The sequence below is a fragment of the Peromyscus eremicus genome, chromosome 10, assembly GCF_949786415.1.
Source record: "Peromyscus eremicus chromosome 10, PerEre_H2_v1, whole genome shotgun sequence".
Classification (NCBI taxonomy): Eukaryota; Metazoa; Chordata; class Mammalia; order Rodentia; family Cricetidae; genus Peromyscus; species Peromyscus eremicus.
Genome location: NC_081426.1, coordinates 68,036,971 through 68,050,796, shown reverse-complemented (window position 1 = coordinate 68,050,796; position 13,826 = coordinate 68,036,971). Strand labels below are relative to the sequence as shown.

The 13,826-nt window shown below is 39.1% G+C and overlaps 1 protein-coding gene across 1 annotated transcript in view; it reads left to right on the top strand.

The window, feature by feature from the left end:
• Clock (clock circadian regulator) overlaps positions 1-13,826 on the top strand; it is an 86,386-nt gene that overhangs the window by 62,811 nt on the left and 9,749 nt on the right. The window contains exons 16-22 of the mRNA XM_059276038.1: positions 1,598-1,739; positions 2,745-2,845; positions 3,265-3,354; positions 6,751-6,903; positions 7,850-8,056; positions 8,709-8,914; positions 13,091-13,376. Coding sequence (XP_059132021.1) covers positions 1,598-1,739; positions 2,745-2,845; positions 3,265-3,354; positions 6,751-6,903; positions 7,850-8,056; positions 8,709-8,914; positions 13,091-13,376 — 1,185 coding nt within the window. The remainder of the gene's footprint in view (positions 1-1,597; positions 1,740-2,744; positions 2,846-3,264; positions 3,355-6,750; positions 6,904-7,849; positions 8,057-8,708; positions 8,915-13,090; positions 13,377-13,826) is intronic.

Sequence of the window (13,826 nt, the reverse complement as noted above, 5' to 3'; positions counted from 1 at the left end):
ACTTGGTAGGAAGATGATAGAAAATGGTAGGGTAGCAGTGGTTCATCCACACAGTAGAATCCTGCAGAAAGGTCAGATTGAAGATTTGGAGCAGATGTTGAGTTCCAGAGATTTTACAGTCCTTTGTCTATAAAATAAAGCACCAGCTTCATCCTGTCATTCCCTTTTTCTAGTCACTTTTTACAAAGTGGTGATGTGGCACGTCAGCATTGTGACATTGCCTGTTGTACAGCTGTCACCAGCACCCATGCCCAGAACCTTTCCATCCTCCTCAACGGGGTTTGGTAAACCACCTTTCACCCTCCCCAGCTCATTTCAGCTCTGCTTTCCTTTTTCAAGCTGGGCTACCTTATATAAGTAGAGTCATACAGTGTGTGTTCCTTTGTGACTGGCTAATTTCACTATGTATGTTCTCAGGGTTCATTGTATTGTAGCATGTGTCAGATTTCTCTTTGTTTGAGGGCTGGGTAATATTCCATCATGTGTGTATCCTCTGATTAGTCAATGGAATCCTGGGTGGCCTTCACCTTTTATTTGTAATTATATATGAAGAAAGGTGGTATACAGATAGCTACTAGAGTCCCTACTTCTTTTCTTTGGGTGTATACCAAATAGAATACTGGATCATACGGTAGGTAACTCTTAGTTAAAAGTTGAATGAAACTGCCATACTATTTTCCATAGAGCCATGCCATTTTTACAAACCCTTTACCAAGTCATAAGAGTTCGAATTTATTCACATCTTTATCATATTGATTTCTGAGAAGCTTTTGTGTTTGGTAGGGTTTTTGTTATTTTTTGTGTTGTTTTGTTTGAGACAGGGTCTCACTGACTGTCGAGGAACTCACTGTGTAAATCAGGTTGCCTTTAAGCTCACAGAGGAGATCTGCCGCCCAAGTGTCTGCCTTGGTTTTTTTGGTCCTAGCTATTCTAATAGAGCATGAAATAGCATGACTGGTTTTGATTTTTATTTCCCTGGTTAGTAAGTTTGAGCAGTTTATCAAGTGATTGTTTATTTCCTCTTTGAAGAAGTATTTCCCTCTCTCTCTTCTTGTTTTCTTATTTATCTATTCATTCATTTATCTATTTTGGGTGTTTTGTTTTTGACAGGGTCTCATACAGCCCTGGCTGGCCTTGGGCAGGCTATGCAGCCAAGGATGACCTTGGTCACTCTGCCTCTGTAGCCCAAGTGTTTCAATTACAGGTATATGCCACCGTGTCCAACTTGTTCTCTTTTTTGTTTGGGGCTTTTTGTTTATTTCTTGACAGGGCATTTTGCTGTGTTTCCCAGGCTGAGCTCAAATGATCCTCTTACTAGCTTTTGCAGATGCTGTATTTAAAGGTACATACTCACTAGGTACAGTTGCTCTGAGGCAGAAGGATTGCCACAGGTTCTTGGCCAGTAGTGTGAGACCTTGTCTCAACAACAAATACAAGTGCATCTTGTCACACATGATGTGTGTGTGTGTGTCCATTTTTATGATTGAATTGTCATGTTGAATTGTAGGGAGTTCTCTATTCTAGATATTAAGTCCTGATATCTAACTGTGTTGAGATCTCTGCACTGAGCAGACATTTATTTCTCTTGTCTCCTTAGAGCCAAGATTCTGGGTCTGACAATCGTATAAATACAGTCAGTCTCAAGGAAGCACTGGAAAGGTTTGATCACAGCCCAACTCCGTCTGCCTCTTCTAGAAGCTCCAGAAAGTCATCTCACACAGCAGTCTCAGACCCTTCCTGTAAGTGCCTTAGCCTGGAAACAAACCTGTGTTTCAAAGAGATCTTCTAAATTATTTGTGTTGCTGACATCAGCACTTTTGACAAGAACTTCTTCAAATTCTAATTCTTTTAGTTTTGAAGTACAGTAACCTTTCTAGTAAGAAGCAAATTAACTTTAGAAAAGATTTAAAGTCATGAAGTGATGATATATAGAGGATAATGTTCTGCTTAACTTTTAAATTATTCCCTTAAAGGAAAAAAATACTATCTTCCATTGTAAAACCAAGTGATTACATTTGTATGAGTGTTTTGTCGGCTTGTATGTCTGTGCACTGTGTGTGCTTGGTCCCCATGGAGGTCAAAAGAGGGCATCGGAGTCCCTGGAACTGGAGTTAATGGGTCATTATCAGCCGCCATGTGGATAGTGGGAACAGAATAGAGCTGTTAACTATTGAACGCTAGTGGCTGGAATCTAGCCCTAGCCTTTCCTTTTTAAAGACTTGGATAATTGTCTTTCAATTGTAGTTGGTCCGCTGTATCTACAGCCATGTGGCAGAAAACACCTTCTCAGTTGTGTCTCGAATGAGCATATGCAGGCTTCTTTCCTTGCTATTATTTTCTAGTGATACGACAGCTGTTTTATCAAGTCTGCATTATGTTAGGTGAGAGTATCTGAAGTTGATTTAAATTATACAGAAGGATGTGCCTAGGTGATAAGCAAATACTACGCCATTCGTTGGAAGAGACCTTAGTGTGCATGGACTCTCATACTTGTAGGGAGCTCTGAAGCCTGTCCCTTGAGGGTATTGTGGATTACAGGAGGAACTGTTTTTAAAGTTTTCTATCACATGTTTTCTTTGTCCTTAAAAAAGAAGTAATTAAAGTTATTCTTATAAACATGGATTTAACTTTTATCTAATAAGAGAAAACTAGTTCAGCCATTTCTATCCATGAAGCATATTTTGAAATTAATCATTCAGAACTGTTTGTAAGTACTAATTCTGTTCTCTGTTGACTAACTTCAGCAACACCGACAAAGATCCCTACTGATACTAGCACTCCTCCCAGACCACATCTGCCAGCTCATGAAAAGATGACACAGCGGAGGTCATCCTTCAGCAGTCAGGTATGCTCTTTAGTTAACTTCAGAGCCCTGCAGGAAATCCATTGATGTGCTCACAGATGCCTAAAATCCCCTTTCCGTAAGGACATATAACACTCAAAATCTTTCCCATTTGTCAGGCAAAATGCTAGATTTTCATTTTTTTTAATTGCGGGGAAAAAAAGTGTTAATTGAGAGGTATTATTAAGTTCCAGTTGCCTTTGTTTGGTCCACCCAACTTCCGATTGAGTGTACATCCAAGGGCCTGTGCTGGGTGCCACAGGAAAGAAAAGACAAAACAGTAGAAAGGGCGACATACTTCACACCCAACAAAATACAAGGTTGTCATTGGATGATAAGCACATTGTATTGGTGTTTATGGTGGAAGTACTCATAAATGAGTATGAGCATCACTTCATTGTCATTTTTTATTTTGCTTCTAGTCCATAAACTCCCAGTCTGTTGGTCCATCATTAACACAGCCAGTGATGTCTCAAGCTGCAAATTTACCAATTCCACAAGGCATGTCACAGGTATTTTTGTTTGTTTTAGTTGAGCATTTACAAGTGATACTTGCATTTAAGCAAATATGATTTTATAAAGATGTATATATAAATATATATAATTATAAATTCAGCAAGTCTTAATAGGAAGTATTTAGCATATGTAGTGACATTTTAGTTACAGTGATTTTGTGTACCATTGGACCCTTACTAGGCAGAATCACAGGTGCATATGTCTTTCAAGATGCTTGATGGTCTTATACAACAAAGAATTTTCTTGCTTACTGTGCTATAACATCTTACATATAACAACATGATAAAATATACTAGTTCATTTTGTTCTTCCTTATGTATCAATTTTAGAAGATTTGAGTAAAGATTTGAGTTAATTCATTTGTTTGCACATGGGACATTTATTGAGTTCTACGTATGTATTCACTTACATTTATCAGGGATGCTGACAGTATTTGTAATATCTATATTAACAAGCTACTTGATCTAGAGGATATGACATATAACTAAAATAGCATGTTATTTAGTCTACACACGACTTGGATCCTTAATGTAGCTTAAACAAGTGTAAGATGCCAAGTGTGGTGGTACATGCCTGTATCCTAACATGGGAAGTGGGAGCTGGAAAATTGGGTGTTCACGGTTATCCATAGCTACTTAGTGAGTTCACAACCAGCCTGAACTAGATGAGTACCTCCAAAACCAAAGCCAAAAGAACAACAAAAGTGAAAAAAGCTGTTTAGAAATGTGAGATGGCCTGAGTCCAGAGGAGGAGTGAATACTGAGGTTAGCAAGAGAAAAGGATTCCCAAAGCACTGCTCTGTACCTTCTTAACTTGTGATTCAAAGTTTCAGAAACATTACTGAAGAGTAATAAAGATAGTGGGAAATCTTCTATTTTATTTGGCACTAAATGCTGATTGCTAGCAACACTACCCTGTAAGAGCCCTATAACAGTATTATTAAATATCAAATTGAATCTTCAGATCTTACGTATTTTGACATATTGACAGAATTTTTATGCAATATGCAGACCTACTTTGAATATTATTTGTTCTTTAATCTCAAGTTATCAGTAAAGCATTGTCAACATCATTATAGAGGTGTTTTCATGAAATATATAAATAATATATACTGTGTCAAAAATATTCCTAAGCATTCGGTTCTCATGTTTTCATTGACTAAGTAAAGCTTAGTACTTTGCTTTTTTGTCCTGTGGATTTATTTCAGTGCTGTTATCCTGTATATTCTGTGCTTGTTTCTATTTTTTGGTTTGTATTTAGTAGAAATGTGACAACATGGCTAACTTTAATTACAATAAAATATATAACATAAAAATAAATAAACATATTTTAACTAACATTTTTAAAAGGCATGAGAAAGCTGAAGTACTAAGTTTATTATTTTTCTTAAGCCTAGTAGAATCTAATACAGGATATCAGTGGTTGTTATCATCCTCATAAGTCAATATTTGAAGCCAAGCATGACGGTCAGTACCTGTAGACAGAGGCAGGAGGATTACCAGAAGTTTGAAGGCAACCTGGTCTATGAAAGAGAGTTCCAGTCCAGCCAAGGCTACTTAGGGAGGCCACTTGAACAAAATAAAGAAAAGTAGTATTCAGTATCTTTAGCACAAACTTAAAGTGAACTCATTAATTTAATACGACCTTTTTGAAGATAGAATATTAAGGGTAGGGTGGGTATTTCCGGCTTTAGGTGCAGTTCACTGCAGGAAACTTTGAAGATAGATTTCCAATAAAGTGAAATGTTGTGCTGTTACAGAGTACCAAATAGTCATGGAAATGATTAAATGAGCAGTGAGTCATCACGTGTGTCTAAATTGTAGGAGCAGCTTATTAATTGGATTTAAAAACCAGAAGATTAAAATCCCTGAATGTAGAATGACTTTCTTCATTCATCTGTGCATTCATTCATAATTTCTTAGAATTCATTAGTCTTTAAAAAGCTGTTTTAAACTGGTCTAAGGATAGTACCAGTTGAAAAGTATTATAGTTTTTTCAAAATAGTATGAGAATGAAATTATTGGTTGTTTTCAGATATAAATAAGTGATTTTTATATATGTAAGGAAAGAGGGAAGATACTGGCAACTGAACTCAGTCTTGAACTTTCTAGAAAGGCAAGTGCTCTATATTTGAGCCCTCAAGCCCTTTCTTTTTACTTTCTAATTTGAGACAGGGCCTTAAAATGTTGCCAGGATAACTTTGAACTCACTCTGTATCCCAAGTAGGTCTTGAACTTGTGATCCTCCTGCCTAGCTTTGGATAATTCTGCTGATGTACACACAGAGGGGACTCTAGAGATGACAGAACTTGCTATGTATTCATTCCAGGTGCGGGGTCCATTCTCATCTGGTAAAATGTAGAGGTCAAGTGAGCAACTAAAGAACTTGTTCTAAGTTGTTGGGCTGCAGTGTGAGCTCGGCTTGTTTTTTCTCTTTCTTTCTTTCTTTCTTTCTTTTCTTTCTTTCTTTCTTTCTTTCTTTCTTTCTTTCTTTCTTTCTTTCTTTTTTTCTTTTTTTAAAGGCTGAGGCTCACTGTATAGCCATAGCCCTGGCTGTCCTAGAACATTCTCTGTAGCCCAGGCTGGCCTCAACTTCACAGAGATCCACCTGCCTCTGCCTCCTGAGTGCTAAGATTAAAGGTATGTGCCACCACACCTGGAAGCACTCACATCTTCTCACTGCAGAGTGTTCAAGCAGAGGTAATAAAAAACTGTGTTAGCTGGTAACTAAAAGAAGAATCTCTAAAAAATGCAAGAACAGGAGGGCAAGCCAGATGGTCAGGTGGGTAAGGGCACCTGCTGCCAAGCCTGACAGCCTGAGTTCTGCCCCCTAGACCTATGTGGTAAAGGAAGAGAAATGACCCCTCAAGTTTTCCTCTGACCTGCACACACATTTGTGACATGTGCCCCTCCCCAGGTAGTAATTGTAACTTAAAAAAAGATATGAGAGCAACCAGGCACATAAATCAGAGGGAGAACAGCCAAGGAAGGACGTACTAACGCAGCCCCTCAACACCTCTTACCCTGCACTACATGGGCTATATGTGGCTGGAGCCACTGAGTAGAGAAGTGCACTGAGCTGCCATGAGAGAGAGCCAGAAGGCAGGAAGCGTCTGCTGGGAAATAGAGACTTTGTGGATGAGACTGGGCAGGGCTTGCTACCCACTGGCACCAGGAAGAGAAGCGCCTTCCTTTGCGGTCTCCCTCCAGGGGCATCTGGGGCAGGTTCCTCGGGGTCTGCAGACAACGGCACTGAGTTAAAGGTCCAGCTCCTGTCACAAAGGAGAGTGAAGACGGCAGTTGGGAAGTGGCATTCTTGCCTTGCACATGGCCCAGTTATTGGGACACGGAATTCTAAGATGTGTTACACTGTCTTTGCATGTGCCGCTTCAGTTCCAGTTTTCAGCTCAGTTAGGAGCCATGCAGCATCTGAAAGACCAGCTGGAGCAGCGGACGCGGATGATAGAGGCAAATATTCATCGGCAACAGGAAGAGCTGAGGAAGATTCAAGAACAGCTTCAGATGGTCCATGGTCAAGGGCTTCAGGTAAGATATTCTGAGCACAGAGAATCTCATTCACATTTTGGGTTCCTAAACATTGTCCCCCACCCCTCTTTTTTTTAAAAAGTCAGATGCAAGAGGTTTATTTTTCCCAGTTCAGTAAACATTGGCTACCCGCTTAATAGCCTCCAGAGGTATTCATTCCTAAAGACATTGCTATCAGCATCATTATTTTTTAGACTAACGAACTCCAAGTTTTAGTAAGTTCAAATCCATAATATAAAAGTTTTACTTTATAGAACCTTTGAGGGAGACAGTTTAGAATAGTTTTAATAAAATACCAATAGATAGGATTCATATTACTTGACTAACAGGGCCATCTAGGGAACTAGGGCTTTGCTGAAGGGAAACTAGGTGAACAGTAATTCTGTGTACTGTCAGGAACTTTAAGTGACAGATGATACAAAGCTGCCAGCAGCAGCCCTTTGAGGAGCACTGAGTAACACAGTTGACCTTGTGGATGAGTGCAAGGATGAATGTGGCGCTTCATGTTTTATTGTCATTGTTGCTAACTGTTCATGTGAAATGTCCTAATGACTTGTTACTTGACTGTTAAACTTCATTTTGCTTGGTTTCTTTCAGTGTTCTCCTTGGTCTTTTTTTTTTTTTTTAAACTATAAAGTTTATTTAGGCTGGGAATGTAACTCATTAGTAGTGTTTACCTAAAATGCTTGAGGCCCTGAGTTTGATTCCAAGCACCCCTGCAAAAAAATGTAATTAAAAATTGTGTGTGTGTGTGTGTGTGTTAGTGTGTTAATGTGAGCATATATGTACTGCAGAGGATGTGTGGAGGTCAGAAGATAACTTTGGGGACTCTGTTCTTTCCTTCCACCATGGAATCAAGGGACCAAACTCAGTCTATCACGTTTGTGCAACAAACTGAGCCTTCCTGCCCAAGTTTTTCATTAAAATGTAATCTTTATCTTCAAAGATGTTTTTGCAGCAATCAAACTCTGGATTGAATTTTGGTTCTGTTCAACTTTCCTCTGGAAATTCTAATATCCAGCAACTCACACCTATAAATATGCAAGGCCAAGTCGTTTCTGCTAGCCAGATTCAAAGTGGAATGAGTACTGGACATGTCAGCACAAGCCAGCACATGGTACAACAGCAGACTTTACAGGGTACATCAACGCAGGTAATTGACTGAAATAGCTACTTAGAGCTCTGTGCTGCATCAGCTTTTAAATTTTAACAAAAATTAGAACATAGAATCTTGACAGTGATCATTAAAGTATTTTGTGGAAAATGTATTACTATCAAATATTTTGATACTTAATAATTTTGTGATTTAATACCTAGTACGTAGTTTAATAATTATACCAGATTCTTATAATGTGCAGACACTTTCTGTACGTAATAAATCTTTGATTTGCAAGAGTGTCTTGAGTAGCAAGCATACTGAATAGACTGTTGGGAAAGTGGGAATAGTTTAATCATTCTGTAGAGTTCTGGTAATTAATTAATTAGTGTACATCTGTTACTATATTTGAAAAACATACAAGTGTGTGACCATTACTGATTTGCTTAGGGCATTTAACAGATGTCTTCCGTGTACATTTTCTACTTCCTTGTTAAGATCATGCTTCTTTTAAAGTCTTAGTTTATCTTCCATCAAAGAATCCAGCCTAAGTAAGTCAGCTACTCCAAGTCAGTCTTTTCTATATTTCTCTCCAAATAATATATTTTGCTTGTCTTTTTCTGTTCTGTCAGCCATTGTCAAATGGCGAATAGTAGAAGCATGCTGTCCTATAACTGTTAGATAATCTCTGTAAAATCTCCTTTTCCAGCAGAGTCAACAGAATGTAATGAGTGGACATAGTCAGCAAACGTCTCTTCCAAACCAGACACCAAGCACTCTCACAGCCCCGCTGTACAATACAATGGTGATCTCTCAGCCTGCATCTGGGAGCATGGTCCAGATCCCATCCAGTATGCCCCAGAACAGTACGCAGAGTGCTACGGTAACCACGTTCACTCAGGACAGACAGATAAGGTGGATGTCAGACTTCATTTATTATTTTCAGAGTTGTAAATTGATTGAATAAAAACAACCTCCGTGGGCTTGGTGCTTCAGAACACTTGCTGCTCTTCTAGAAAGACGAGTTCAGTTCCTAGCATTCACCTCCAGCAGGTCACAGCACCTTAACTCCAGGTGAAGGAGTTCCTGTGACTGCCTCTGGCCTCCTCCCTGCCGCCATGCATGTGGCAGACACAGTAAAAGAAGATCATAGAGACAGATCCAATATATAAAAATGTATATATGAGCTGGTGATACAACTCAGGAGTAGAGAACTTGCCTGGCGTGGACAGGACCCTCAGTCCAGTCCTCAGTATTGTACTTTTGTCCAAAACCAATCATTTTATTTTTTTTACCATGAAATTTTAGTTTATTGCTAAATGCTATACCCATTTTTTAAGATTTGGATTTAAATACTGTATCTATTATTAAAGACTTAACAGAATAACATCAGAATTTTTTTTTTTTTTGCAAACTGGGCTGTCAGATACAGAACTACATTTTGTAGTACGCTGTCACACAAGTCTGACAGGCTCTGTAGTGGTGCCACTTGGTCTTCTTAGTGAGGATGTTAAGAGAGCAGTGCTCAAAATATTCCATTTTTTAAAATAAACATTGGTATCTTCATCATTTCCCCATGTCTCAGATGAGAAAGTGTTTTTAGTGGTTTGACCAAGTGCTATGGCAGAGGGGGTGGCTGTGAAATCAGGTCCCTTCAAGGCTTAGGTGTAACTATTAAAGAAGAACAGGCAACTGTGTCTCAAGTGATAAGTCTGGAGAGCTGAATTATAAACAAATTTTTGCATAAATACACTTTCCTGGGAAGATGGCTTTTCAACTATAAGATCTCTGAAGTTTTAAATACATGATCTGAAATAGTTTCATGTTTTTATTACTTTCACTATACATGTGCTACTGCTTGCATATTTTGCTGTTGTATGGGAAAGAATGATTTTTAAGATAACAATAATGTTCAGACCAAGGAAGCTACAAGATTATATAGGCAGCAAGAGCAGAGAATCTGTTGTTCCTTGGAGCTCAAGTTCCTCAACTTCAGACATCCAACCATAGTGCTCACACTCTTGGAGAAATCTTAGGACTGTGCCCTAGGAATGCCCTCTGAAAGCTGATTGATGTTTGTGTTTGTTTTGTTGGGGGTGCTGGACCCAGAGCCTTCTCTCATACTAGGCATACACACTGCTGCCACTGACGGACATCTCCAGCCAGCCTGAGAAGGAAGATAGTAAACTAGAATGCTGACATGCATTTTGGAGGATGCATTTTAGCAACCATTTGTAACCAGGGAAGAGGAAACATATTTCAACAGACATTTAAAGGCTAATCCTTTCTACAGGGAATGAGACATTAATAAAAATAAAAGAATAACCAGCTCATGTATACTTGGAGTGATAAACTATTTGGCAGACTTTATAGGGGAGCAGATGAATTTTATGGGTTGAAGCAAGCAAATGAAAAGTGTGGTCATGGAGAACTTTGTGGAGGAGCTTGTTGGCCTATGTCATAAAGAAACATGGCTTAGGTATGTGTGTGGAGAGTTCAGAGAGGCATTATAGCAGAGGAAATAGCTGCACAGTCATGGGAGCTATTTAATCTACACCGAATGTAGATTAAAGAGTGCACCTGGGCCAGAGCTGGTGAGAGGAGTGTTCCTTGCACACCTGTTGATGAGTTACTGGTCTGTTCACCATTGCAGAGAAGCTGGCATTTAGCACATCCATGACAAAACAGGTTGTAACCGCTGTCTCTTGGAACTTTATTTGTGTAGAGATTTTGAGCTGTGTTTTGTTTCTTTGGTTTATATTTCTTTTGCACCCAAGCATTTGGTCCTGAAGTCTATGCACTACAGAATTTAATTTTTATGATATGACATGAATTCGGTATACATTATTTTTTAAAGGACCAGGGTTCGATCCTTGGCACTGCCAAAATAAACAAACAGAAGTCAATGTGTTTGGTCATGTGAACTTCATATTAATGATGAAGTTCGTACCTGTACTAAACAGAGTGCTTGTTTTGAATTTGGAACAGTCTGTACGACAGTGTGTTGTCTCTCTCTGGAGTAGCCTCTCTGCTCCCTTGCTGTCTGTCAGTGTTAGCAGTGACCGTCAGGTCACAGGAAAGGCAAACAGAAGTAATACTGTCACCAAAGAAGAAAGGAAGAGGAGAAAAATCAGTGAAGTCTGACCAGAAGTACTATTCTGTGTTGATAAATTTCACTTTGACTTATCCTTAAAAATGTCATTTTTCTATAAAGTATAATTTTCCTATAAATGTAAAATTATTTTATAGGAGTTGTAATTTCCTCATGAATTGTTTGTCATTGTAGTAAACGAACCACGTTCACCATATATTTAACTCCTGAGCACCTTGCCATTTTATAAAAAGTTAACTTCTACAGACTGAAATTTTTTAATTAATATATAGAACAGAAACTTCTGTATAAACCATTTTAAAGTGTGCTGTCCAGTGGCCTTGAGTATATCCACATGTGGTTCCAACTATCACCCTCGCCATCTTCAGAACATTTTTCATGTTTCCAGATTGAAACTCACTGAACAAGTCCTTAAGCTTTCTGCCTGTTGCTTTTGACAGCCACCATTCTGTTTCCTGTCTGTATCAACTGGACTGCCTAAAGATACTTTGTGTAAATTAATTACCCAGTCATTTGTCTTTTTGTAACTGGTTTGGTTCACTTAACATGATATTCTCAGGGCTCATCTGTGTTTTCACACATTCCATTTTAAGACCAAGGATTCTTCTGTATGTAATATATGGGTAGCATTTTCTTTAGCCATTCTGTCTGTCGGTGGAGACTTAGGTTGCTTCCATACTTTGACGTGTAAATACAACTATGCACAAACGTGTGCTCGTGTCTGAGCCCAGCTTTCATTTTGCTTTGGTTCGGTGCTCAGAAATGAAATTTCTTCTTGTAATTCTTTTAGGAACTGTTACCAAGTTGACCTCCTAAGGCTTTTTTTTTTTCCTGTCAACTTGACACAAGCTAGTGTTAGTAGGAAGAAGAACTTCAATTGAGAAAACACCTCTATTGCATTGGCTGTAGACAAGTCTGTAGGGCATTCTCTTGATGAATGACTAATGTGGATGGGCCCTGCCTACTGTGGGCAGTGCAGTTCCCAGGCAGGTGCTGCTGGGGTGCTGGGAGAGCCAGAAACAGTGTTTCTCTGTGGTCTCAACTCGGTTCCCCTTCAGTCCCTTTCTCCTGCCCTGTCTTCCTGCAGTGGCCTGTGACTTGGGATTTGTAACCAGATAAGCCCTTTCCTGGCGTTGAGTTTTGGTCGTGGTGTTTATCATAGCACTAGAAAGCACGTGAAGACCACAGTGTCCCCAGTCCGTTGTATTTCTCAGTGTCAGCCGTCCTGATGGCATGTAGTGGCTCTCCATTGTTGTTTCAGTTGTCATTTCTCTAAGGACTAGGTCTAGTGAGGGCTTTTTTATGTGTCGGTTGGCTCTTTGTGGGTTTTGGAGGAAAAGTTTAACTTTTGTCCAGTTCTTCAATGTATTGAATGTTGTTTGATGGTAAGAGTTCCTTCTATGTCTGGTTAGACGTGATGTCATCCAGGGAATCATTTTCACTGTCACCTACCTGTGCTTTTGACATTGTCAGTGGTTGTCACCAAGCCCAATGTCATGAGTTTTGTAGTTTAGATCTTATGTTTAGATCTTTATTCATTTTCAACCAATTTTTATGTGTGATGTTAAAGGTCATTATCTTGAATATGAGTATTTTTAAAAGTTGTTTTGCTATGTCTCTATTTTTGTTATATCTTTTATTACAAACTACATATAGTTTATATGTATATGTATATATATATATACATATATATATATATTATATGTAGTTAGTTTGCTTGTTTTACTGATATCCCAAACAAAAAGTCCTTTAAAATTGTTGTTGGTGCTGGAGATTGACCCCAACAAGCTATGCAAGCAAGCACTCCGCCACTAAGCTATGCCCCTAGCCTCTAAGGAGAATCTCTGCAAACAGAAACTAGGAGCATAGGCTTTTAGAAAACAAACGGACCATTTCGTTGGGTATTGTCTAGGATAACTATTTTGCTGACCAAGTTATGCTTTGTCTCTCTGACACCATTTCTTTGTTTTCGTTTACAGGTTTTCTCAAGGTCAGCAACTTGTGACCAAATTAGTGACTGCTCCTGTAGCTTGTGGGGCCGTCATGGTACCAAGTACCATGCTTATGGGTCAGGTGGTGACTGCTTATCCTACCTTTGCCACACAACAGCAGCAGGCTCAGGCATTGTCGGTAACGCAGCAGCAGCAGCAGCAGCAGCAGCAGCAGCAGCAGCAGCAGCAGAGTTCCCAGGAACAGCAGCTTCCTTCGGTTCAGCAATCACCTCAGGCTCAGCTGACCCAACCACCACCACAGCAGTTTTTACAGGTAATATCCCCATGAGGAATTGCCTTGAACTGATTTTATCATCAAATAAGATGTTCAATGGACAGCTTTGTAAAGGACCTGGAAAATCTGGAAGGGCTTATTGTAGGATTTAAATATCTACAGAAATAGAAAGCTTGTCCTGATTGGCTATTTTATCTTTTCTTCTTCAGCCTTGGAGGACTTTTTTAGCCTTGCCTAGCCATACTTGGTTATCTGAACTTCTAGCTAGAGTAAGTGGCCTACTTCCTACCCATATCAGGTCACTTCCTGAGCCTTTTTTCTCTCTCAGGCTAATATTTCCAGAATTTAATCAAAAGCCCCATTTTTTTTTTCTTTCTTAGATACCATCAAACTGTACTCTTCATTAAGCAGGGACATCAAGAAGGATCCCTTTTTCAGCCTAGGAGTTACCTTATTCATCAGATTAAATTGTATTAGATTGTGGTTTTG